Source organism: Pteropus alecto, unplaced genomic scaffold, assembly GCF_000325575.1.
Source record: "Pteropus alecto unplaced genomic scaffold, ASM32557v1 scaffold71, whole genome shotgun sequence".
Taxonomy (NCBI): Eukaryota; Metazoa; Chordata; class Mammalia; order Chiroptera; family Pteropodidae; genus Pteropus; species Pteropus alecto.
The window spans coordinates 19,624,583-19,651,649 of record NW_006433024.1 but is presented as its reverse complement, the minus strand read 5'-3'; the positions used below and the strand labels follow the sequence as shown (position 1 = coordinate 19,651,649).

At 42.5% G+C, this 27,067-nt stretch overlaps 2 protein-coding genes across 4 annotated transcripts in view; one reads left to right on the top strand and one right to left on the bottom strand.

The window, feature by feature from the left end:
* The window catches only part of CKAP5 (cytoskeleton associated protein 5), an 87,554-nt gene extending 75,890 nt beyond the window's left edge, over positions 1-11,664 (top strand). Inside the window, exons 36-44 of one of the 2 annotated variants that reach the window (XM_006908096.3) lie at positions 4,729-4,908; positions 5,399-5,586; positions 6,092-6,167; positions 6,840-7,028; positions 7,123-7,260; positions 7,746-7,829; positions 7,913-8,072; positions 10,648-10,796; positions 10,953-11,664. In XM_006908096.3, coding sequence (XP_006908158.1) covers positions 4,729-4,908; positions 5,399-5,586; positions 6,092-6,167; positions 6,840-7,028; positions 7,123-7,260; positions 7,746-7,829; positions 7,913-8,072; positions 10,648-10,796; positions 10,953-11,198 — 1,410 coding nt within the window. In that variant the 3' untranslated portion in view covers positions 11,199-11,664. The remainder of the gene's footprint in view (positions 1-4,728; positions 4,909-5,398; positions 5,587-6,091; positions 6,168-6,839; positions 7,029-7,122; positions 7,261-7,745; positions 7,830-7,912; positions 8,073-10,647; positions 10,797-10,952) is intronic. The other variant, XM_025044071.1, reaches the window with a different exon arrangement.
* A 127-nt stretch (positions 11,665-11,791) lies between these two features.
* F2 (coagulation factor II, thrombin) overlaps positions 11,792-27,067 on the bottom strand; it is a 24,727-nt gene continuing 9,451 nt past the window's right edge. For both annotated transcript variants that reach the window (XM_025044072.1, XM_006908094.3), the window contains 12 exons: positions 26,938-26,962; positions 26,671-26,721; positions 25,195-25,300; positions 24,932-25,068; positions 23,424-23,738; positions 22,969-23,100; positions 22,766-22,892; positions 22,118-22,285; positions 21,428-21,601; positions 21,000-21,181; positions 13,669-13,739; positions 11,792-13,513 (listed from right to left, as the gene is read on the bottom strand). In XM_025044072.1, the coding sequence (XP_024899840.1) occupies positions 13,370-13,513; positions 13,669-13,739; positions 21,000-21,181; positions 21,428-21,601; positions 22,118-22,285; positions 22,766-22,892; positions 22,969-23,100; positions 23,424-23,738; positions 24,932-25,068; positions 25,195-25,300; positions 26,671-26,721; positions 26,938-26,962 (1,632 nt within the window). In that variant the 3' untranslated portion in view covers positions 11,792-13,369. The remainder of the gene's footprint in view (positions 13,514-13,668; positions 13,740-20,999; positions 21,182-21,427; positions 21,602-22,117; positions 22,286-22,765; positions 22,893-22,968; positions 23,101-23,423; positions 23,739-24,931; positions 25,069-25,194; positions 25,301-26,670; positions 26,722-26,937; positions 26,963-27,067) is intronic.

Below are 27,067 nucleotides of genomic sequence, written 5' to 3'. Positions count from 1 at the left end.
TATCCATTTGTGTCCTTGCTAGTCCAGTATTCCTTTCTGAGCAGCACCAAGACTCACACTGATGGCAGCTGGTCTTGGTTTCTGGCGTGGTTTCTTGAGGCAACTATAAGCACAGCATCTGTGGATTGCTTGCTGAATCTTAACAAGTGGCCCCAAAGGGGTACAGACTTGGGCTAAATTTGACCTGCAGCTGAATGCCTCTCAAGACTGTGCTGCTGGACACCTACTGCACAAAGACACACTAATAAGACCGAAAGACTTAGGATCTTTGCTTAGTACATTGAAACAGACACAGAAAGGTGGCCAAAATGGGAAGACAAAGAAGCAGAAACCACATGAGAGAACAGAACAGAGATCAGAAATAATGGAGTCAAGCAATCTAACAGATGCAGAGTTCAAAACATTGGTTATAAAGATGCTCAATGAACTTAGGCAAGTATAGATGAACTCAGTGAGAACTTCTAAAAAAAAAAAGAAAATGGAAATTATGAAAGGGAACCAGTCAGAAATGAAGAACACATCTGATGTGATGAAGAGTACATTAGAGGGAATCAACAGAGTGGATAAAGAAGAGGATTAAATCACTGATATAGAGGATGGGGAAGCCAAATACACTCAATCAGTACAGCAAGAAAAAAGAAGTCAAGACTATAATAATAATTTAAGGAGTCTAGGGGACACAATTAAATGTAAAAATATCCATGTCATAGGGGTAACTGAAGGAAAACAAGAAGTCGAAGAGCTATTTGAAGAAATAATGAAAAACTTCTCTCACCTGGCAAAGGAAATAGACGTAAACCCCAGGAAGCTCAGAGTCCTAAAAAATATGAACCCAAAGAGGCCCACACCAAGACACAACATAATTAAAAGGCCAAAGGTTAAATACAAAGAGAGAATCTTAAAAGCAGCAAGAGAAAAGCAGTTAGTTACCTACAAGGGAACACCCATAAGACTGGCAGCTGATTTCTCAAAAGAAACTATGCAGGCACAAAATAGTCAACGTGATGAAAACCCAGGATCTACAAGCAAGAATACTTTATCTAGCAAAGCTATCATTTTGAGTTGAAGGACAGATAAAGAGCTTCCCAGACAAAAATAAGCTAAAGGAATTTATCACCACCAAGCCAAGTAGTACAGGAAATATTGGAGGAATTTCTTTAAGAAGAAAAAACATGTATCAAAAACAATAATAAAGAATGGTAATAACTACATTCCTATCAAGTACCTCAAATGAAAAAGAATTAAGTCCTCCAACCAAAAGACAGAGTGGCTGAAGGGATAAGAAAACAAGACCCCTACATATGCTGCCTACAAGAGACTTACTTCAGATTAAAAGACACACACAGACTAAAAGGAAGGGGATGGAAAAACATATTGCCTTGATGGACCTAGAGGGTATTGTGCCAAATGAAATAAGTCAGATAAAGAAAGACAAATATCACCTGATTTCACATACATGTAGAATCTAAAGAATAAAATAAAAACAGAAATAAACTCAGATACAGAGAATATTTTGCAGGCTGCTAGATGGGAAAGGGGTGAAAAAAGGCAAAGGGATTAAGAAGTACAAATGGATACTTACAAAATAGACATGGAGATATAAAGTGTAGCATAAGGAAAACTTAATATTGTAATAAGAAGAGTACTGGATTTAGTGGGGTGATCACTTTGTGAGTTATATAGATCTATAATCACTATGCTGTATAACTGAAACATATGCCAACTATAATTGAAAAAAATTTTATACAATGTGAATACAAGCAACTTAAATATTTTTAAAATTATAAATCAAAACTCTTAATAGTAAATAGGAAAGCATTTCACTCTAAAACTACTGAACTCAGAAAAATATATTGCCTGAAATGCATTTCTTATTGAAGAAAGGCTAAAAAAAAAGAAACCTAGTAGTTATCTTTGGAAATTAGAAAAATAAAAATAAATTTGAAAAGAAATGAAGATGAAATTCATGAAATAGATTTTTAAAATAAAAGCTGGTTCTTGTAAAATAAAAATAAAAACAAATCTACTAACTTGATTAGAGAGCAAAAATGTAAGGATCAGGAATGAGGAAGGAACTGAAGATAGATGTGGAAAGACACCATGCATGTAACCCTGTGGGAACTAGAAATGACTGATCTCCCCACCAAATAGTTTTAAATAACCAAGGAATTTGGGGAGAGCATTAAAAAAGAAGGAAGGAAACCCAGAAGCTAAAAAGAAAAATTTGATCTTATAAAATTTTAAGATTTGACTCTATAGAGAAATTTACCATATACTATCAATAAACAAAGGATATATTGTGGAAATATTTGCAACCCATGTGACTGAGAAAGGATTACTGGCTACATAAACAAAGCTCTTATTAACTCTTGAGAAAAAGAGACCCCAATAGAAAAATGACCCAAGAATATGAATAGACAAGTCATAGAAGATATTCAGATGGTCAGTAAATACATGAAATGTCCAGCCAAGCCCTCCCCAGCCACAGAAATGCAAATTAAAGTAACAATAAGATAATACGATTAAACCATCAAAGTGGCAAAAAGTAAAAAGAATAGTAACACATATAGCTGATAGAGATGCTGGAAAAAGTACTCTCATGCATTAAGTGTAGAAATGTGAATACGTGTTAGTGCCTTTTTAAAGAAAGCAGTATAGTAATATCTATTATACCACAATTTATTTTTGTTTTTATTTTATTTTTTAAATTGTTTATTGGGGTAACATTGGTTAATACAATTACATAATTTTTAGGTGTACATTATAATTTGACATATATTCCATTGTGTGTTTACCACCCAAAGTCCAGTTTCCTTCAGCTACCATATATTTGATCCCCTTTACCCACTTCACTCTCCTCCTGTCCCCCTATATTTGACTCCCTTTAACCAACTACCTACCTACCCACTCCTTCTCCACCTCCCACCCTCTGGTAACCACTAGTCCATTGTCCATGTCCATGAGTCTCTGTTTCTTTGTCCTGTTCATTTGTTGCTTTTAGGTTTATATTCCACATATAAGTGATATCATATGATTTTCAACTTTTTCTGTCTGGCTTATTTCGCTTAGCATGATTATCTCGAGTTCCATCCATGTTGTCGCAAATGGCAGTATTTCATCTCTTCTTATGGCTGAATAATATTCCATTGTATATATGTACCACAGCTTCTTTAGTCAGTTATCTATCGTAGGACACTTCGGTTGCTTCCATGTCCTGGCCACTGTGAATAGTGCTGGTATGAACATCGGTGTGCAAATATCTTTTCGGATATGGGTTTTTAAGTCTTTGGGGTAAATACCTAGTAGAGGGATTGCTGGATCATATAGTAGATCAACTCTTAGTTTTTTGAGGAAACTCCATACTCTTTTCCAATTATTTTACCACAATTTAAAATGCTTTATCCTTCAGACTAAAATGTTATACTCTTGGGACTCTTTCTTTTAGAAATAAAAACATACACTAGGGTATATACAAAAGATGTTTATTGTAACATTATTTATAGTGGACAAAATAACCATACTGGAAACACATTGAAAGTTTATCACTAAGGGAAACGATTGAGTAAATTTTGGTATCACAATAAAGCAGACTGTGATCTTTTTGCTAGTAGAGGATCTTGCCTTTGATTTGTAAAAAGTGTACCGTCTATGAAGTACAATAAAATAAGATATGCCTGTATTCTTGTCTACTTTAGAGATTTTCATAATTTCCTGTTGAGTTAGAACAGCTGAATGCAGAGTATATACATATACATATACATATACATAATGCTCTTATAGAATAAACGATGCCCTAAATCTTGACTCTATGTATATGTGAATATGTGGTTGTATATGATTCTGTGAACATGAAAGAATATATACCAGGTTATTAAATGTTAATTACCTTAGAAAAAGAGTAGTAAGCCCTCCCCGCCCCGAAAAAAATATATATATATATTTTTATGGTGTCCATGTTGAAACAGCATTGTTCAACAGTCCCAGTCATATAAAATTGTATGTGCTTCTGTATGGGGTATACATCTATATAAAGAGATAAATGGCTTCCTCAACACCAGGGGGCACCATTCGCCTTGTAGTCTGTATAAATGGTACGCCCTGGAGTTGTGCAGTGTGCAGTGTGGCAGTCTTGCATGAAAAGATGGTCACTGAGGATCGACATGGTTGTCTCAGGGTGTTATTTATTTAATCATAAAAATAAAGATCTTTCCACAGTAATGAATAGGAAATACATAGTAACATTTCACCATTAGCAGCAACCAGTGTACCAAACCAAAAAGAACACGGGGTCGGGATGTGGGAAACGAGTTTTGAGTTTGAACTAAGTAATCTGATCTTTCTGAACCTCACTTTTCTCATCTGGTAAATGGAGATCTTACTCTCAACCCTGTCTGCCTCTCATAGCTGCTGGAGTGATCAAATAAGAGAATGATATAAAAACACTCTTTAATAAGTTAGACATTTAAACATAGGAATTATTGTTTCCTAAACTAGACTCTTAGAAGGGGCAACTAATTCCCTTAACAGTAACTTGCTAAATAAGTAAGTACGTATTGAATTATTGAATCCCTAAGGACTAGTTATTTATGTGTAGAGTGACTGGGTTTTTTTCAAGGTGAGATATTGGAAATGCTTTGCTAATAAATATTGCAGAGATATCCCTTGTAGTGTCTTCCTGCTATTTAGAAGTATGAAACTTGGAAAATACATCTTGGATTTTTGTTGCAGATCGATGAGGTCCTGAGACAGGAAGACAAAGCCGAAGCGATGTCTGGCCATATTGATCAGTTTCTGATAGCCACATTCATGCAGCTAAGACTCATCTACAACACACATATGGCAGATGAGAAATTGGAGAAGGATGAGATCATCAAGTTGTATAGCTGTATCATTGGCAACATGATTTCGGTAAGGGCATCTCTGCAGATTACATGCTTCCCTTTAGTCTTTCATTCTGTCCAGGTTCTAAAGCCTGAGTTAGTGTAGATGTTCCAGTGAGTCCTATGTCACTTGTAGAAATTTACATGCATGCTACTGACTACTCCCACTGGATGGATGTTGGACAACACTCCAGCTTGCCTTATTGTTAGGATACGAAGTAGAATGCTTACACACTATCTAGAATTCTGCTTCCTGCCAGTTTCTTCATTAGGCATGGTGGGCCCTACCTGGCTTTTCACATATAGCTGCTTACAGTAAAAATGCTTTTATAACAGGAAGGAAGCACACCAATTAATTATGGCTGTTATTAGAGTTTGGGAGAAGTGTGATTTTTATTTTTCCTAATACTCTGAATTTAATACAGTATAATTGTTTACGAGAATAGCCACCCATGTTTATCTTCCTTGCTTTGTATATTGAGTTCCATTACTTCTCTAACACAATTACGATTGGGTAGCTGTTTCAGATAGAGAGCCTGGCCCGGGAGGCCTCCACTGGAGTCCTGAAAGACCTGATGCACGGCCTCATCACCTTAATGCTGGATTCTCGGATTGAGGATCTGGAGGAAGGACAACAGGTGATCCGCTCTGTGAACCTCTTGGTGGTGAAGGTTCTGGAGAAGTCAGACCAGACCAACATCCTGAGGTATATCTGTACTCTCAGCATTACAGCCTAGGACAGCCTCTCTTTTATCTACCCGTAGAAACCAGAAGACACTAGATCAGTTGTAATTTTAGATTTGCCCAAGAAGTCGATTTATTACTCTTTTCCTCAAGAACCAAAGATATTACAGCCTGGACAACAGCTAAAACTTGTATCAACTTAGTAAGCCAGCTAATATCATGAGTTTTCTAGAACAGGACTATAAAATTTGTCAGTTACCTCCTCTCTCATGTAAATTTCTTTCTTTCTCAGCTATCAGTAACAATGAAAAATAGTGACAAACTTTACCATTAACCAAGTGATAATTTATGAAGCTTAAATGATTGATGTTTATTTTCTTAATAATTGAATGTCAAAGACAGTTCTTGATCCATGAGCTCTCAATTTATTAGATGAATAGAGAATATTTACACTTGGCCTTTCAGTTACTGATTTGAATTGGAATGCAGATTTTCAAGTTATTAATGCTATTGTTTTTTTCCTCTAGTGCCCTACTTGTTTTGCTCCAAGACAGCCTGCTAGCAACAGCCAGTTCTCCTAAATTCTCAGAGCTTGTTATGAAGGTAAAGTTGAAATAATTTGATGTCTTTTCTTTCAGAGATGCAAAACTTTATTAAAGTATCGGGAAAGAGGTGTTGGAACTAAGACATAGATAAATGAAAACAAGACACATTTGAAAAATACATTTGGTCTCTATTTTCCCTTCCTCCAATTTATACTCCTAGTCAGACCTAAACAATTCCTGGCCTCGGTGAAAAGGAAGAGCTATTTTGTAAATATATCACCAGTTCTCCTAGAACCAAAGGAAACTTCATTTCTATTTGAGAAAATGATATATATAGCCTTGTAATATTTTGGCTTTGATGGAAGAACTCCAAGTGAACATTTCCATAACTGTTGTTAACCCTATAGGAAGTGTAAAATATTTTGTCTCCTTGTGTTAGATTTGAGTAGCAGTATGAACCCAAGCAAACCTGAGACAGAATTTCCACATTTTCTTATGATTTAAGGCCCCTGTCTCTGGGGAGTGGGTGGGAGGAGTGGAGATGACTCGGATGACTTGTTACACTTTAGCCAGTGACATGGTTGAAGTGAGTAAAATCGTTCACTTTTACCAGCCACGCTTAAAAGATAAGATGTGCTTCATTTATATTCCTGGACTTAAGATGAATGGTGACAGAAGTGATCCTCATTCTTCAGTTACTCCCTCTAACTTTTGTTTCTTTTTTCAATAGTGTCTCTGGAGAATGGTTCGGCTGTTGCCTGATACCATCAACAGCATTAATCTGGACAGAATTCTCCTGGATATACACATTTTCATGAAGGTCTTCCCCAAAGAGAAACTGAAGCAATGCAAAAGTGAATTTCCCATAAGGACCCTAAAGACACTGCTGCACACTTTATGCAAATTAAAAGGGCCCAAGGTGAGTGAGAACAGCATCTAGTCCCTGAAGGAATTTGAGAGAACATGATGGAAATGGCATTGCTGCCATTTGAATGTGCATGTGTCTCCCTCAGATCCTAGACCACCTAACAATGATTGACAATAAGAACGAGTCTGAGCTGGAGGCCCACCTCTGCCGGATGATGAAGCACAGTATGGACCAGGCCGGGAGCAAGTCTGATAAGGAAACAGAAAAGGGAGCATCTCGAATCGTGAGTGTCCTGATTTGAAAGATTAAGGGAGTTGAGGTTGTGCAGAAGTGATCTTGTCAAAGACCACTGGAGCCTGTCTGTCTGAGGGCCTAAGGTGAAGGCTCAGGGCTTGATCCTGTCACTCTCCTGCTGTGGTGCTGTATCCATGTGCACCTTGAAATTTTCAAATATAAACTATAACTATGTGCTTCCTGGTCCCCAAGAAAGGTTTCTTTGTCTGTGCCTAAAGCATTGGCTGCCAGGTAAATCCACTGTGAGTGCTATTTAATTAGGGAGGAATGGGCCAGGTCCTTCCCATCAAGTGTAGTTGACAACCTGAGACTGGAGACATTCAGTAACCCAGGATGCTAGTGGGTCAGCTACAGACCCTGGAGTGTAGGACCTTCTATTATCTGCTGGAACATACCAGGAAGGTCGGATCCAACCATTCGTTCCTGATTAATAAGTCTAACCAGCCAATCCTGCCTTGTCTTTCAACTTTTCAGGATGAAAAATCATCAAAGGCCAAAGTGAATGATTTCTTAGCTGAGATTTTTAAGAAGATTGGCTCTAAAGAGAATACTAAAGAGGTGAGAGGGCAAGGGTTGAACGAAATGGGGATCTGCTTTATGGAAAACTAATATCCAACCCCTCCTTTCTTGTTGTTAACCAGGGCCTAGCAGAGTTATATGAATATAAGAAGAAATATTCAGATGCTGACATCGAACCATTTTTGAAAAATTCCTCACAGTTCTTCCAGAGCTATGTTGAGAGAGGCCTTCGGGTGATTGAGATGGAGAGGGAGGGCAAAGGCCGTATTCCCACTTCAACAGGTATGGTTTCCTCTGGTAGCTCAAGGAATAAGCTCAAAGTAGCTCCCAGTTCAGGAACTGGGGATTTTGATTGGTTTAAATTTATAACCATTCACCTTAATACTGAATGGTCACCAGTGATGGCCACATTGCTACAGACAGTGGTCAACTCTGTCACTTGCCTTGATCCATCATCAGTGTTTGACAAATGGCATTGTTTCCTGCCTTTGAAACAGTTTCTCCCCAGGACTTCTGGTTCACCTGCTGTCTTGGCTTCCTCCCACCTCACTAGCTGTTCCTCCTGGGCTTCTGACTGATTCTTCCTGTCCCTGAACTCTTAAATGTTGCTGTCCCATATGTCTGACATCCAGCTCAGATGTCCTTCGTGATATCAGCTTACATATCCTGCATGACATCTTCACTTGGGTCTCTAGCAGACATCGTAAACTCCACATGTTGAAGACTAAGCTCCTGCTATTCGCCCAAAACCTCCATTTGCATTCTCAGTTGATGGTAACTTCATCCTTTTCATTTACTCTGAGCCTTCTCTTCCTCTCTGTCAGGAAATCCTTTTAGCTCTACCTACAGACTGTATGCAGAATCCACCCACACTTCTCATCACCTTCACCGCCACTGCCGTAGTCTGAATGCCCTCTCTCCCCTGGATTGTAGTAACACTCTCCTCCTGTCTGATCTCCACTTCCACTCCCGCCTCCCTATATTCATTTCCACACATAGCATCAAAATAACACTTCTCATTTTCCCAAGGCTCTCCCTTTCAGCAAAAGCAAAAAGCCTTACAAAAGTCTACAAGCCCTACCCCCCACCTCCATACCTCTAGAACCTCAGCTCCTGCTACTCTCTCCCTGATTTTCGTTCCACTCCAGCCCCTTTGCTGTTCCTGGAACGCACCAGACATATACCTTCTTAGGGCCTTTGGACTGACTGTTTCTACGTGTAGATTGCTCGTCCCCAAGACAGCCTTGTAGCTAGTTCCCGTTCCTCCTTCAAGTCTTTGTCCAAATACCACTATCTCTGAGACTTCTAGCCTACCCCTCTCCCCATAGCACTTAACCGTCTGTAACATATATAATGTAGTATTTATTAGGTTGTTTGATGTCTGTCTCTGCCAGAATTTTGTAAAGATTTTTGTTTTGTTGCCTGGCACATAGTAAACACTCAGTAGGTATTTGTTGAATGATATGAATGAATGCTTATCCTAATGTTAAGCTGAATGTTCACGTTCCCATGGTGAAAAAGCCAGCATCTGAGAATTAGTGCTCACAGGATCCAGAGGCAGAAGGAAAGATGCAGCTGCAAAGTGGCACAGAGTGGGCACAGAGCAGAGCTCACGCATTCGCCCTGTGTTCCTGTCTTTCTGAGTGCAGGGACGCTCACCTACTCCGCCTGCTCCTACCTTCTAGGGCTTGTTTGCCCATGAAACCACGTTCCTTTGTGGTTTTCAGATTCCAGTTGTGTTCTGTCTCACCACGTATCTAGCTAGGATTAAGCTTCACTTATGTTCTATTAAGTCATTTTTGTTTGTTGTTTTTAACACTTGAAGAGGTTTTTTTAAAGCACAGTGAGCAGAATGTGTAATAGCATGCCCCATGCGGACGTACCGGGTGTGGGTCGATCAGGTAGGACCTCCTTTTCTCATTTCCAAAGCCCTTTCTGGCAACGTTCAATATTTGAGTGATGCTTTTGACCTAAACAGCACATCTATAACACCAGCCTGTGACCTCACTGACTACTGAGTGCTTAATATGTTCAAGCATCCATTACTGCAGCTTTTCCATCATTCTTCACTCATTTTTCACCCTCATCTACATCGAAAGATTCCTTTTCCACACAGTAATCCGTTTTACTTTTCTGCTTACAATGAGGGATTGTATCTTCTAAGTGCTTGATATTTTTGCCTTATGTAATATTTTCATTGATATCAGATGGGGTATTTTAAATGCCTGAATATTGTCATTGTTTCTTTTGAGAAACTTAGGAACTGTGATGAATTCTTTTGGTTTTCCCTTCTACTAGAATATTGATCTCAGTGCTGGGGGTTACAGATGCTCCAGAATCTAGCCCTTCCTTGGGTGTTTGTTGGACATCTCAGTTTCTTTTTTTTCCTCACGAATATACTGTAGCCTTGAGCTCCTTGCTCTCCTCCCCAGTTTGAATAAGAGCTTTCCCCTGTGTGTCACCTGGTCCGAACCTGGTCTAATTCTTGCCAACATTTAAAATCCTTAGGTTCTTCAGTCGGGCCCTGACCATAGACTCAGGAGTGGCTTAGGCTTTTTTGGATCGCCCAGGTCAGCTGTGGGGTTTTAGATGTACAGCCCCGCATAGCCCAGGATGTAGGTGGATGGCCCATCTTGCACCTGCTCTTCTGTATCAATTCTTGAAGTTCTCACTAAGCTTAACCTTGTATATTTTAGATACCTCTATCACCAGCTCCAGGTGGATTCTTGTGGATTTTTTAGTCTTCAAGTACAGTGGTGATCTTCCAGCCCCCAAATCGTCCCTTTAATGGCAGATTAATGAAGACAGACTAGAAGTGGGGTGTGTGTATATCTGAATATTCTTTCTACATTTCTAGGCATCTCTTCTCAGATGGAGGTCACATGTGTGCCTGCCACAAGCACAGTGTCCTCCATAGGTAACACAAATGGAGAAGAGGTAGGACCCTCTGTCTACCTGGAAAGGCTAAAAATCCTCCGACAGCGATGTGGCCTGGACAATACAAAGGTACTGCTCCTTTCCATCTGTGTGGGTCGGGGAGGTGGGGGCAGTGACAAGCAGGTCAGGGACAGGCCGGCCCGGAGAAGTGGCCCAGTTTTGATATATGTTGTTCCAGAGCCGCCTCTTGACCTGGTTAGACAATGTCTCTTCTTTTCTCGACAGCAAGATGACCGACCTCCGTTGACCTCTTTGCTCTCCAAACCAGCAGTTCCTACTGTTGCCTCTTCCACAGATATGCTGCACAGCAAACTATCTCAGCTCCGGGAGTCACGGGAGCAGCACCAGCACTCAGACCTGGATTCTAACCAGACCCACTCTTCAGGAACTGTGACCACATCCTCCTCCTCCACAGCTAACATTGATGACTTGAAAAAAAGACTGGAGAGAATAAAGAGCAGTCGCAAATGAAGCTGCCCCCCTCCCGGCCCCTGCAGCTTTAGTTTACTAAACTAGAGTCCTTGTAGTTCAGAGTGGCCTCGGCGGGCCTCGTGTACACGGACTGGTTGTATGTATCATACCGTGGATCTGGGGAGGAGTCGTCGTGGCACAGGTGTTTGTACATACTCTGCTTCTCCGTGAGCATCTGCCTCTCTAGAAGACTGTCTGTGTATTAGTTTAGTGTACAGACTTGTAAACAGCTACCCTCAACTCAGACTAGTTTCCATATCCTTTTTCTTTTTCTTTTTAATTGCTCATTTGTAAAGTTGTCCTAATCTTTCCTAGCTTTTAACTATTAGAAACTCTTAATAGTTTTCCTTTGAGTTTGTGAACTCTTCTCCCTGTAGCCCTGAAGGGTCACTGTGTTCTGTATGAATGCATGGCATGATACAACTAATTTAAGAGTCTTTTATAAATAAAGTTTGCATTAACTATACCAGTCTCCCAAGATGTTCCATATCTGGGAGTGTTGGGCAGCTTTCTGTCACCTGTTCTTGGGACCAGCTGAGTACCCGGCCAGTCGGGAAGGTCAGATGCCTACCTAAGGGGCGCCGCCTCTCACTCCTTGGGAGAAGAGGAACTCGCCTGTCCTGCCCTCCTTGGGCGGCTCGTAGGGGAGCACGAAGCTTCGTTCTTCCCAGTTTTGAGGTTTTGGTCATAGCTTCCTCCCATTATAACTGTGGTTCCAAGGAGCTCTTGGCGTCCTGCCACTTTGCTGCCCAAATGCACGTGAGATCGTGACCAGGGATAGTGATCTGATTTGAGGTCGTTAGCCTAAAGGAATACAGGATTGCTTAGGGGCTTCCTGCCTTGTTATCAGAGTCTGAGTCCAGACTAGCAGCTGCTTCCCATCAGTCTGCATGAGGACCAGAAAATGAACTGAGGAGTCACCTCTGGAATCAATTCCCCAGGGCCTCCTTCCAGTCAGAAACACCTCAGTACTAAGGTTCTGGATTCAGATGGGAGACTTTTGGGGCAATAATTAAGTTCAAAGGAATTTTTGTAGACTTCATTTTTTGAACAGCAGTTGAAGAAAATGTAAAGTTGATGGAAAATGAATCCTCTCTTGCTTCCAGTCGTGATTTTCAGGTGGCCCCTACGCAGCCTGAAATTAAACTTGCCTCTCGCCCATGGGAGTAGGCGTTCACTGAAGGGAGGATGGAGGAGTTCACTGCTATAGAACATATTTAGAAATAATGGCTGTGCTTGGGTCTAGAATTAGCACAACTAATATGAAAAAACAAAGTGCCCAGAGCTTACAATGCTGACAGCTGTGTTGGAGGGAAGCAGTCTTGTGAGAATGTGTACCCTGGTTTAAAAAGATTTGGGGTATTGTAATTCCTAATCCCTTCTCCCTGCTCTAGTTAAAGTTCTGGGCTGCCAAGTTCCTGCAAGCTCACTGAATTCCCAGTTTTTACACTGCTTTCTAGTCAACCAGAACCAAAGAATGAGGGCAAGGAACTTGGTCCTAATTCTGTTACCTGATGTATTGAAAATGGGAAAGTGGAAGGGCTAGGGGTAAAGGTACCTACCTGAGGTCCCTTCCTGCATTAAACCATGAATTTTAAAGATCTTAGTTGAAGATCTGGGCCAGGAATTGTAACCACGTGGCATCCATGCTCCACTCCTCTGTCCTGTCCCCACAGCATTCAGGCTTCACTCTTCCCCTCCAAGCTCAGACTGACTCTTCTGAACACAGTCCTCCAGGTAGTTACCAACCGATTAACATTCCACACCAGCTGAAACTCGCTTCCACACCTACCGTGGGCTGTAATACCTAGTTCCCCCTGAGAATAAAGGCACCTAACAGGAATAATAGCAATATGTACAAGACAGATCAGATGAACTGAAAATAGGAATATAAGTGATCTAAATAACAAGTGATAAGGTACATTCGTAAATATATCTTAACTCTCACCTGGCCCTGATCTAGGGGGTAGTGGATTCTATTAAGTCCTCTTTATCCAATAGTGGTACTGGCCTTGCCTGAGCTGCCCATGAACAGCACTGGGAGCACTGAGGCTCAGAGATATAGTTTTTATTGAGAACTATAGTTTTTGGGAACAAACCACAAAAATAATTCTTTCACTGGATTGCTTTCTCTGATTTCGCAGTGAGGAGCCTGGAATGTGGGTGGCCCCCTAACTTCCAAGCCGATCAATGACCTTCTGTATCCACTTCTTCAGGCGGAACACATGTGTGTAGAAGCCATATTTTCCATCCCTGTCACAGCCTTCGCCCCATGAGACGATGCCCATTTGATACCAGCGTTTGTTAAAGGGGCTCTGAGGAAGAAACATGGGGTTTCCAACAGTCAAGTCCAAGGTAGTGTCAATATTACCCTCTCAGGCAACTATTTCTGAATACTGGGGTCCCTCCTTACCCACCCCACTCCCCAGATCTACCCACCAGCTCCTGGCCTTTAGAGAAGCTAGCTTACCTTCATGACAAAGGGTCCCCCACTGTCACCTTCACAAGCATCCCCTCGTTTCCCTTCATCGGGCTTGTAACCTTGAGAGAGAACAGTGGTACTCAGGAGCATAGCTCATATTCCAGCTACTCCCCTTCAGGACACTGGTGAGTGTCCACTGGATGCTTTCTAGTCATTCTTGTCTTTTGCTCACCCCACACATCCCACCCTTTAGCAAATCTTGTCAGCTCTCTCTTTGCATATCCCAAACCCAAACACTTCTCACCACTTCTACCCCTGGGCATTTCACGTACACCTCTACCCTGAACTAGTTTTCCTAGTCACTTTTGCCCACCTACGTTCTCCACACATCAGGCAGAAGATCTTAAAAAAGTAAACGTTAGACTTACAGGTAGCTAAGGATAATGGCGGCAGCCTTTATCCAAATTTCCCCACATATCGTCCACAAACGATACAGAATAACATGAAGAATAATGGAAGCTACACAAAAACCACACTTTTAACATAACGGATACAGAGAACACCCAAACTTCAATTTAATATAGCTAATTGTACACCTAATAGTAAAACTTATGTGGCTATGATGGAAAAATATAAAATAAAAGAAACGAGGACAATTGAAATATAAACCTTTTAAATAACCCCAAATCTACAAAATGAGTAGACAAAAACTAAATAGATCCATACAAAGATACTAAAGGAAAACAAAAGAATAAACACACCTCAGTACATACGTACAATGGAATATTACTTGGTTGTAAAAAAACAATGAAATCTTACCATTTGTGACAACATGTATGGACCTAGAGGATATTAATGCTAAGTGAAATAAGAGAAAGACAAATACCATATGGTATCACTTATATGCAAATCTAAAGACCAAAATAAATGAACAGGAACAGAATCATAGATAGAGAACAAACTGATGGTTTGATAAGCGGGAGGAAGTTTAGGGGGCTGGGTTAAAAAGGCGAAGAGATTAAGAAATACAAATTGGTAGTTACAAAATAGTCACGGGGATGTAAAATATAGCATACAGAATATAGTCAATGATATTGTAATAACTATGGTACCAGGTAGATACTAGACTTATCAGGAGGATCACTTCATAAATTATATAAATGTCTAACCACTATGCCATACACCTGAAACTAATATAAAATAATATTGAATGTCAACTGTAATTGAAAAATAAGTAAAAACATCTCAGCTAATAAAAATTCTTCCCAAAACACAACCATGAAACAGAAGAAAACTGAAACTGAATTAAATTTCCTCAAGTAAATTTTTGGGATGTTACAAAACACCTTGACTTCGAAATTCAAAATCAAAAATAAATGGACAAAGCAATAGGAATACCAAGCAAAAAGTGGTTGAAATGGAACTCCTCAGACCAAAGAAATTTGAGTCCCTCAAGAAGAAAAATAAAACAATGAAACAGATCTAATATTTATAATATAATCAAAGAAAACTTCACAGAAATAAGATTGAATGTACATACATCCATTGGGCACTTGGCAACATTGACCTGAAACATTCAATGCTGAGACATATCCTAATAAAACAGACTTCAAAGATGAAGAAAAACCCTCAAAGCCTCCCAGCAAAAAGAGCAAATACCTTACAAGGTCCAAAAAATTATACTGCCATCAGACTTTTCAAAAACAACATACAAAGCAAGCCAAAATAAAGCCATATTTTCAAAAAATTCAAGGAAGGAAAATGTGAACCACAGATTTCATATGCAACCAAGCTGACCATCAGGTGTCAAGGCTACAGAAAATCAATTATATAAGAACTCAGAAAATTCTACACCCAAAACCCTTCTTGAAGAATCTACTAGCAGACATTAAGCTTCATCCAACCAAGAGATGAATGTTTAAGCAAAAGGATTGATTTACTGTTCTGACAAGTAGGAAAAAAATGCAGCTAAAAATATGAGAGAAGAGAAAGGAAAGGAAATTCATTGATTGTATAGACAATAGGTAGGAGTTACAATTAAAAGATCATATAAGAAAATAAGGAACTAAGGGCATTTCAAAAAGATGTAAGCCCAAAGATAATCAGAACAAAAACACAAACCTTTTTTTTTTGTATATATATATATACACACACATACATATATATATATATATATCATTTTTTTGAAAAGATCAGATAGGAAAAACAACAAATGAAATACACACAAATATTACAAAATAATATGACAATACTAATTCAATTATACCAATCAATATGAATGGACTTATTTAAAAAGAACAAGATTTTTAATTTGGCTCACGTAACAAGACTCATTTATGCTATATATAACACAGTGATTCAGAGAGGCTAAAATTAAAGAGATGGGCAATGGTATATTGGGCTAATGGAAACAAGGTGAGAGCAGGGATAGTAATCCTGAAATTGAATATAATTTAAAGAACACTTTTAATGCTAAAAGCCAAAATTCACAATGAATAAATAACAATTATGAATATCTGCACCAAGTAACACAACCACCATGTTTTTATATAAAGTAAAAAAAAAAAAAAAAAAAACTAAAAGCAAAGCAAGGAGACAGAAAGGCATTAATAGAATTTAACACACCAAACTCAGTAAAAGGCAGATCCAATGAACTGAAAATATTAAATGAACCAAATGACAAGTGTTAAGGTTTGTTTATGAATATATATCAAACTTGACACATGAATAAGAGAACACACCTACACACCTCAAGCATATGTATAATATTCATAGAACTGACAGCTTTTCAGAAAGCGGGTTCATAGAAATTAAACAGCTTTCTTAAAAAAAAAAATAGTTCCATAAAATAGAAATATTACAAACAACACTCTCAGATCTAATGTAGTGAAACTCAAAATTATTAACAAAAATCAAAATACAAAAGGGCCCTCCCATCTGAAAATTTAAAAACCACCTATTAAACAACTCTTGGGTGAAAGAGGAATACAAACTGCAATTACAGGATTTCTAAAACACGATAATGAAAACACTATATAGTGTTGTCTATGAACAGAGAAAAAGGCACAGCCCTACTCAAAACTTAAAATTAAAAAATAAATCAAACTGTCAGCTTTAAAGACTAGAAAGACAGCAAAGTAAACCAAAAGAAAGCACAAGAGAGAAACTTTAAAGATAAAAACAAATTAACAAGGTACAGAATTGAAAAACAATAGGCCTAATAAGTCAAATTCCTAGATATCTTTTGTTTGTTTTTTGTAACCCTTAGTGAATTTACTCAAGAAAAATAAAGAGAAAACACAAATATATAAAATATGGTGCCACAGAGAAAATAATCATAACATTATTTCATCACTCTGAAAAGATACAACACAGACCTGAATAAATGAGAAGACATTTCTTGCTTTTAGATAAAACAACTCAACAGCAAAAAGATGTCAGTTGTTCTTAAATTTCTAAATTTAAAATAATCCCAATAAAAATACCCACAAGCCTTGGGAGCTAGACAAGTTGATGTCAAAGTTCATATGGAAAAACAAACATGCAATCATTTCCAGGAAAACACTGGAAAAGAAAAACTAAGAGACAACAAGCCCTACCAGATATTAAAATATACTCTAAAGTCTCTATAATTAAGACAGTGTTTTAATATAATAGACAACAGACCAAGAGAACCAAATAGAATGTCTTCAACTAAAAACAGACTTAAGTACACATACACTATTATGTGATGAACGTGACATCTGAAATCACTAGGGCAAATATGGAATTTTTAATAAATGGTGTAGTGATAGCTGGTTAGCCATTTGGAGAAAGATAAATTTGATCCATATCTTGCATCGTATACAAGCATAAAGTCCAAATGACTCAGATCTAAGAAAAATGAAACCAAGTACTAAAAGAAAACATGAGTGAATTTCTCTACTACCTGAGTGTAAGGAAGGTTTTTCTAACTCTGACGCAAAATCCTGATGCAATAAAATAAATTATTAATAAATTTGACTACATAAAAATTTTTAATTGAGTGGCAAAAAAATTGTAAAGGTTAAAAAACAAGCTGGGAGAAAATATTTACAACATATATCACAAATAAAGGCTAATAATATCAATATGTGAAGAACTTAAAATTTTATGGGAAAGGGACCAAAAATGGGCAAAAAGTGAACAGACAATTCAAAAAAAAGATATAAAAATGGTCAGTAAGCATATGAAGAGATGTTCGACTTCAAAATACAGGAAACAATCTAAATACCCATACACAGGAAATGGCTGAATAAAATGTGGATACATCCACACAATGAAGGATAATGTGGCTATTAACATTTTTTTAAAGAATGAGGAAGAACTCTATAACCAATAATGGAGTGAATTTCCAGGACACATAAAGTGAAAAAAGCAAAGTACAAAAGAATATCTATGGTATACTACCCTGTCGTAAGGAAAAAGGAAATAATATGCATGTGTCTGCTCATTTATGCAAAAAGAAACACAAGAAGAATAAACCACAAACTACTGAGACTAGTTAACTACAGCGCATAGATGGAAATGGGGTGGACGGGATGGGGTGGGAAGCGGGGGAGGAAAAGGGGAGTATCAGTTCTCTGAGTGTACTTGTTTCAAAGAGCCCCAATTTTAAAACCACTGATACTCCAAAAGTAAAATAAAAACAAAGATGAGAAGGGGGACCACAAATTGAACACAATGAGAAACAAATTAACCTAACTGTCTATATTTTAAATAACAGAGGAGGAAGAAAAAAAGAAATAACCCAAGTTACTTTCGAACACAGTATCAGGCTATGGACAGAAACAACTGAAGAAATAATGAACTCTACAGTTGGTAGGACTGTTTTTCATAGCCATTGATGAGTGATTCTGAAAGTGTGTGTTCTACTATTGATCAAATAAGTAAATAAATTATGGAGAATAGGAGTCAGATTTCTCACTGTCAACAGTTATAAATGTGGAAAGGGAAAAGCTGGAATTAATCCTGTTGGGTTGCAATGGGAGGCTTCAATTTGAACTCATCGTTTTAGACTGATAGAAAAATGGGTATAGATGCTGGTGTTTGCACAATATGCATTTCTAGTTCTGTCTGCCGAGAGGGCCTAGAAGCAATGATACCTTAGTAGCAATGTGCTACCTACCACCCAGATCTTGATTTCTAAACACCATTCTCCAGTAGAAGGGAAGCAGGATGAACCAGGAACATATTCTGGTGCCAAAACTAAGAAAGTACTCAGAGAATGACAGGGACATCTCCAAAAGTCACAGAAGCCAGGTTGCAGGGATTCCCACTGGCCAAATCTGGGATAATTCAGACGTCAAAATTAGTAACGGCAATGACAAACTTTAACCCTTAGAATAAAGGCCCCATGAGTCCACACTGACAGAATGAAAAGAAAGGTCTCCCTACAATAAAATAAAGAATAAATGTAGAAGGAGTGACAGAATTAGAAGGTCACCATTTGGCAGACACCAGTTGGGAGAACAATTTGATGAGAAATACGGTAGACAATATCAAAGTTTCTCCCCACGAGACGTTAAAAAATAAAAATAAAAAACAACTCTACAGTGAGAAACCTGGCAGATGCAGACACCACCTTTACCAAGAGGTCAGTTAATCTGACCATTTACAAGACAAATCGACATCGTGTGCCTGCTACTGGGATACACAGAGGTCACAACACACTTAGCCTGAATCTGATCACGAGGAAACCTTAAACAGACCCAAACTGAGGGTCAGTCTACAGTGTCACTGCCCTGTACTTGTAAAGTTCATAGAAGACAAAGACAGACTGACAACAAAATAAAATGAGTAATCCTAGATTGGACCCTGGATGAGAAAACATTTTTTTCTTTTGCTATAAAAGACATTAGCAAGTAGGACAAATGGAAAATATTTCAGTAACGTCTACAGATTACATAATGGTACTGTATCGTTATTAATTTTCTAATTTAGTAATGGTTCCGTGGTTATAAAAGAGATCATCCTTGTTCTTTAGAATAATTATGTGGGTAAAAAGGCATCATATGCACCATTTGCTCTCAAACAGTGTACATACACACACACACACACACACAAAGTGGCAGAATCTGGATGATGGTATACAGGAATTCTTTGTATTATTTCTGCAACTTTTCTGTGAGTCTGAAATTACACTAAAATTTATTTTAAAAAATCAAATTAGTCTACAGCTATGCTACCCTGAACAAGCCCGATCCTGTCTGATCTCAAAAGCTAAGCAGGGTCGGGCCTGCTTAACACTTGCTACCCTGAACAAGCCCGATCCTGTCTGACCTCAAAAGCTAAGCAGGGTCAGGCCTGCTTAACATGTGGATAGGAGACCAGCTAGGAAGACCAGATGCTGTAGGTATAAAAAAATTAAAAAATTAAAAATAAGAGATTGTAAGTTGACAAGGTCCTTGCAATCTGTGAGGTCAACCAAAGGTTGCCTTGCCTATAAATAAATAAATTAAATAAATGAATGAATGAATGAATGAATAAATAAATAATATAACGAGACCACTTATTCACTTGCCCTAAACCCTCTAATAACTTTTTATCTCAGTAAAAGCCAAAGTTCTTCCAGGCCCTAAGAGCAGTGCCTACCTGGACCTCTCTCCTTACTGCTACTCTCCTCTCTGCTACTTCCCTTCCTGTGTTTACTGCACTCCAGCCACTCAGGCCTCCCTGTTCTTCCTCGGATATACCAAGCATGCTCTCACCCCAGGGCCTTTGCACCTGCTCTCCCCTCAGCCTAGAGTACACTGCCCCTAGACTGGCTCACTCCTTTACTTCTTCCAGTCTCTGCTCAAATGTCACCTTCTCAGAGAGGCCTTCTCCAGCCACTCTATTTAGAAGATCACCCCTGTCCCCATCTCTTTCTCCCTTACTCTGCTTCATTTTTCTTTCTAGCAGGGATTGCTTTCTAAATATGTTTACTGACATTCTCTCCTTCTAGGAAGGAAGCTCTCCGAGGACACAGGCATTGTCTGTTTGGGTCCTTGTCATACACCCTGGAATACCGTCTAGATCACAGTAGGCACTCAATAAATATTAGTTGAATAACTGAACGAATGAATGGCTTTTCCTCCCCCATGGCCTCCTGCAGCTATCTGGGCTCATGCGTACGAATTATTGACCAGCACCACACCTAACACTTTACATACTATCTCATTGAACCCTCACACAACCTTTTGGAAAAAAGGCTTTTATCTCCATTTTACAGAGAAAGAAACTGAGCCTCCGAGAAGTTAAGTGACTTTGCCCAAAGTTATATGGCTTGTAAATGACTGGAGCCAGGACTTGAACAAGTCTGTGCTCTTAACATGTCTCCATCCCCCCAACCCCAAGGCCCTGAGCCACAGGGGACTTGCCAGCACAGAACATGTTGTCAGTGATGCGGATCCGGGTGGATGCCTTGCAGACTGGGCGTTCCACGATGGGCACATTCACCACCTGCAGGACACTGGGCTGCGTATCACTAGCACTGGCTGTCCATGTCTCCCTCAGGTTGCCCCAGCCGGTCACCCGCCCTTTGTATCCAGCCTGGAGCAACCTTTGGGGAAGGGAGACGGACCTAGTGAGAAACAACTCCTCCAGGAGCCTCTGGCCCCAGCACCACCCCTTAGAGATCTGAATCTCAAACACCAGTGCAGAAAGAACCTTTTGGTTTTCTGTAAGAAACTGAGGCCTGGAGAAGGGAAGAAACTTCTGCAAGGCCTACACAGGGCAAGTCAGGCCCAGAACTCATCCCAGGCCCCTCAGCTAATGGCCCCCTGGCCGTCCCACCTGGCCACCCCACCTGGCTGCCGTCTGCTTGTCAGGGAGGCACACGGGGTGGATGTAGTCGCTGAAGGAAATGGGCTTCCTGAGCTTCAGCAGGGCGATGTCGCGGTCCAGGATATCCCGCCAGTTGTACCGGGGGTGGATGTAGATCTTTTCCAGCATGGAGATCTTTTCAATGCCTCGCTCATACCTGGGCAGACCCCAACAGAGGAAGGAGAGGCCATAAGCCACCTAGTGAGTTCCCTGGGGCAGCAGTCCCCTGAAAAAGAAAACTGCCTGCCTTCAAGGTCTGGGAGTCAGGGTGACCAGTAGGTCACCAGTGAAGTGGCACCCGGCAGCTCCCTGGCAGTTTTCCTGGAAGCAGCTTTGGAATCAAACAGCCCAGGAAGATGGGGAAGGTACACAGACTGTGGGCCATGATACAAACAGCCTCTATTCAGAAGTCACACCTGAGCCATGTCCTGGCGTCTGGCCTCCAGAGAGCTAGGGGCAGGCCAGGATTTCACTCTCGGCAAGTCTTACTTTCTCTGACTGTAACCTGAAGCCAAGGTCAGGACGTGGCCGAATGGACCCTACAGCAGAGACTGCTGGGGTTTCTCCTGAGAGACAGACATCTCCCACACGCCCCAGAGCCACCATGGCCCCTCAGAGTCACTCTGGAGAACTCAGACCCCTGCCAGACATTCCTGGTCCTCCCATGCTGTACCTGGTGCGGGAATGCTTGCCAATGCGCACTAGAAGGTCATTCTCAGTGAAATTCTTGTCCCAAGGCGGGTACAGGAGACAGTGGGCAGCAGTGAGGACCCAGCGGTCACTGATGAGGCTAGCCCCACACAGCAGCTCCTGAGGATTCTTCCGGAAAAGCATCACCTGCCTGGCAGGGGGAATGGGAAGCGTTAGAGCTGGGGAGCTGCCCTACCACCCACCCTGGAAGTAGAAAGTCCCAGATTTAAGAGCAAACTGGACAGAGCTGCCTGCTGGCCCAGCCCCCAGGTTGACCTGGCCACCCTTGGGGACTGGGGCACCCACGTGACAGCTAGGGGCTGCCTCCTGCTTTTTGCACACTGCCCCCAGTTCCAGTCCAGAGCAGTGCAGCTTAGCACAGCTCTGGAGTCAGTGGACTTGGGTTCAAGTCCTGCTGTGCAACCCACTAGCAGCATCACTTAAACTCTGAGCCTCAGCTTGGCTGTTTGCACGTGAGAAGTAATAAACCCAATCTCAAAAGGGCTGGATGAGACGCCAACGCTCGGCTCACGGTATCCCCGTAGCCTAGGCGTCTGAGGGAAGAGAAGTCTCCCAGGGCTGGGGGCGGGGGCTCCGGCACAGTGATGGGAGCAGCGCGTCAGGGACTCACCAGGGCGCCAGGCCCTTCTCCGCGTCCCGGCCCGCCACGATGCGCCCCTCGATATAGGACTCCAGCAGCTCCTGTTCCGTTTCGTCCTCCAGCAACTTCTTTTCGAACAGAGGCCGCAGCCCACAGTCTGCAGAGCGAGCCAGGCGGTGAGCGGCAGAGCGCAGCCCCTGCCCCGCGGCCGCGCCGCGCGCCCGCCACCTCACCTGCCTCCCCCGCGCCGAAGGTCTTCTCATTGAAGAAGGGCTGGAAGTCCTCGGTGGTGGTGCGCCCCTCGATGGCCGCGTCCGGGTCCTCGCCCAGCCCGTCGCCAGTCTCCTCCTCTATCGGCTCCTCCTCTGCAGGGACCGCGGCAAAGGCTGGGACAGGGCTGGGCCATTCCTTGCCCGGGCCCTAGACCTCCCCAAGCCACCTCCAGGCCTTGGACACCTTCTGATGTGGAGATTAAGAGCGCAAGCGCACCTGGCAGCTTCACCCGCCAGGCCCCACTGCGCTCAGCTGTGAAACGGGGACAGAACCTATTCCCACCTGGGTAACGAAAGGCTGCAATGAGCGCACTCATGTGGGTGCGCGGTGAGCCTTAGATTAGGGGAGGCGCTGTTCTTGTTACTCCCTCCAGGCTTTGCCACCTGTCTCAGGCGCGCCCGCCCTGCCCTCTCACCACAGTAGTCGAGGTCGCAGTACTCGAAGTCGCCAGGCTTCCCGCCCACGTAGCACCATGCGCCCTCCTCGTCCCCGTCTGGGTTGCGGCAGAAGTTCTCCAGCAGCGGCACAGCCGGGCTGAAGTCTTGGTCCTTGCTCAGGGCCTTGGCCTGCCAGCTGTCCCAGGCCAGGCAGGGGGACCCATACATGGTCACCGCCAGGCGCCCCTGGTAATGCCGGCCACGCTCAGGGACACACAGCTCAGATGGAGGTGACACATTCACGGTGAGGCCTTTGGAGCGTGGGGTCAGCGCCACAGTGACACCCCCTTGGCCTGGTGGGTGAGGAGGTAAGGGAGCAGAGTGGCAGGGACCATACGTGGAGCCAGACAGTCAGGATTTGAACCCCTGCCTTGCAGCTTCCTTCCTGTATGACCTCCGGCAACTTCACCTCTCTGTGCTTCAGTTTGCTTGCCTGTGAAGGAGGTTGCTAATGCCATTCTTGCAGGGTCGTTGAGAGATTTAAACAAAATATTCATCATGACTGTCTGGTGCATGATAAGCTGGAGCTAGTAACCAGGTTTCACCTCCTGTAATCTACTACAGGGCTGTCTATAATCTATTGGGAGTGACTACCTGGAGTTTTTAAAGAAGGATTCTGTGTTTTCAGAAAGGCACAGCAGGAAATATAGTTGGGATGGCTAAGGATGTCTACATAGAGCAGCAGGTCAATTTCAGCATGCTTTCTCCACCCCTTGACCTTGGTCACACTGCCGCTCTGGCTAGTGGAACATGGGCAGAACTGACTAGGCCAGTTCTGAGCCTAGGCCTGAAGACATATGGTGTGTTTCTGCTCATTGTTTTGTACTCCCGCCATCACCACAGGAAGATGGTGTCTTTCAGCCCCAGAATGAGTACGTGTAGAGGACCCAACCCACACAAGGAGCCAAGCTCAGTTGGACCCATCGTTTGAAATAAGGCCACCTGCCAAGCCCAGGTTACGTCATGGACCCCACAGACACACGAGCAGTCCACTGCAGCCAACCCTCATGCAAATAAGAAGTAAATACTTATTGCTGTATTCCCCTGAGCTTTTGTGGTTTGTGATTTCGTGGGTTTTGCAGCATGATTATGGCTTATAGCTAACTGACAGATCACCAGGAATAATAATGACAGAATCCTGCAGGGCTGGACTGTAGGAGGCTTGCCCTGCGGGGCTCAAAAAAAGGGCACGTGGACTGAAGTGGTCAGGGAGGGCTTCCTGGAGGGAAGAGTGCCTTGAGCAGGAAGGAAAGCATCCCTGGAATGAGTCACAGCCTGGATCATAGGGAAGTGAAGATGGGAGGGAGAGGAGGAGGCTGGAAACCAGCTCTCTCTGGTCTCCTAACTTCACTAACAGGCCCAAATATGTTATGTTGTAAATGAGTAACCCCCCTTGGAGGGAGTCAGGATCTTGTTTTCTATCCCAGGCTTCCAGGCCCCGTGAAGACCCCTGGGCCTTGGCCATGGACCAATCACCCCAGCTCACCACAGACAGGGATGCTGCACTCCTCCCTCCGCACGGTGGGGTCTGAAGTATAGCACCAAGGCCCAGTGCTGCTGCTATCCGGGTTGCGGCAGAAATTCTCCTGCAGGTCAGCCCCAGGGTGGGTGGTAGAGTTGATTCTGGAAAAGGACATTGCTTAGCAGAAGGCCATCCCCCACCACCACCCACTCCAGTGTCTCCTGCCCACCCCCCTGACCCCCGCCCCATTCTCAGCCTCCTGGCAGACAGGCCTGCCCATTACTCACTCAGGCTTATGTGGGTAGCGACTCCTCCATAGCTGGCACTCAATGCCTGACCGGGTGACACTCACATTCCCTCGGTAGTTCATACCCAGACCTTCGGCACAGTTACCTGTGGAGACCCCAGGCCAGTTTTCTTACCCCGAGCATTTGTCCCCACTCTCTCTTAGCAAAGCTCTGTCTATCCATCCCTTCCCAGCTCCTGGCTCATGACCCTTAACCTGCATTTACTCAGCACCTCCTCTGCACTCAGCAGTTCTCCAATCCATTTCACAGTAGTTGCCAAATATACTGAGTGCCCACCCTGCAATGACCCTCTGACAGGCACTGTGCCAGGTACTAGTGATGAATAAGACAGTCATAGTCAAGGTAGCACCAGGCCCTGGTGCCACACTCTTGCCCCCATGGAGTTTAGACTCTGTGGCTCTGCATGGCCAGCAGGATGAAAAGTGAATAAGAGCTAATCTGGCTCTGGTCTACCTGTCCTGTTATTTTAGCTCCTTATGCCTCAGGACCTTTGCCCATGCTATTTTCTTTGCCTTGGAATGCTCTCCTCTTTGTTCGTCAGTGCATCCCACAAATCCAGGTAAAACTCTACTTCTTCTGGGGAGCTGTCTCTGATTCTGTCCGCAAACTAAAGGCTCCTTCTCCTGGCATTCTCTTGGCACCTGGAACAGAACTCTTCCAGCAATCACTTTGACATTTTGTATTTTTGTTTTCCCATGAAATTGTGAGCTCCTTGATTTTCTTAAAACACCTAGCACTCGATGTAGTTTCTGGCACATAGCAGGGACTCAGTTAAAACTGAAAAACTTATTGAACAAATGAAAGTATGGCTAGTGATTCAAGAGTTCTTGTCATTGGGCCTATTGTCACTCTAACAGTGGTGGCATTGGAACTAGTCCTTGAAGGATAGGGAGGTTTCTGGTAGGCTGTGATGGCCATTCCAGGGGAAGATGACAATGTAGGGCTAGGAAGTAGAACCACCTTGACATGTTTAGAGAAGAGCTTGCTGTCAGAATAGCTGGGGGTGTGGCTTCATGGTTGATCCAATGGGAGATAAGGCTAGAAAGGGAGGTTAAGGCCAAGACCTACAAAGTTCATCATGCTAAGAAGCTGGTGCTTTATTCTGGGAGCAATGGGGAGCCGCTCAAGGTTTTGGAGAATGAATGTGACAGCATTGGAGCACTGCCCTGGATACATGGGGAAAACTGACTGGCATGGACAGGGGCTCACATGAGAATGAGGCCTTAAACATTAATTCATTATCCATCCATTCATTCATTCCTCCAACATTAATTATCTTACTGACTGCCAGGCCCAGAGCCAGGCAAAGATACACTCTGAACCACAGGAACAGGGCAATGTCAGATTGCCAGGGGCTGCCACCACTGGGCAACCTCCTAACTCACCCCTCCTTTGCTCTTTTCCCATGCTGTCCCCCTCATATCCTGACCTCCCACCCCCGTGTCAACTCCTCACCTTCCAGACATTCCACGAGCTTTTCTCGAGGTTTCCTCACCAACTCACAAGCTGGAAAAGACCAGAAACACCTTGGGGATTCAGATAGGGACAAGATGGGCTCAAGTAAAGGGCAGAACAACATTTAGAAACAGAGAGATGGACAGACAGATGGAAGGAAGGAATGAGGGGGGCGGGGATGACTGAATGGACCAGATTTTCTAGAGTAGAATGTTCTCTAACTGGGGTCCCCAGGACTCCCTGAGGCAGACCCTTCCCAGTGCTCACCTGTGTACTTGGCCCAGAACGCATCCTGGAAAACAAGGGCTGAACGTGAGGCTGTGGCAGGACCCCGTTTTGTTTTTTAGCCTTCTCCTTATACTTTTCTCTTTTCCTGACCTGGTCACTCGGGAGGTGG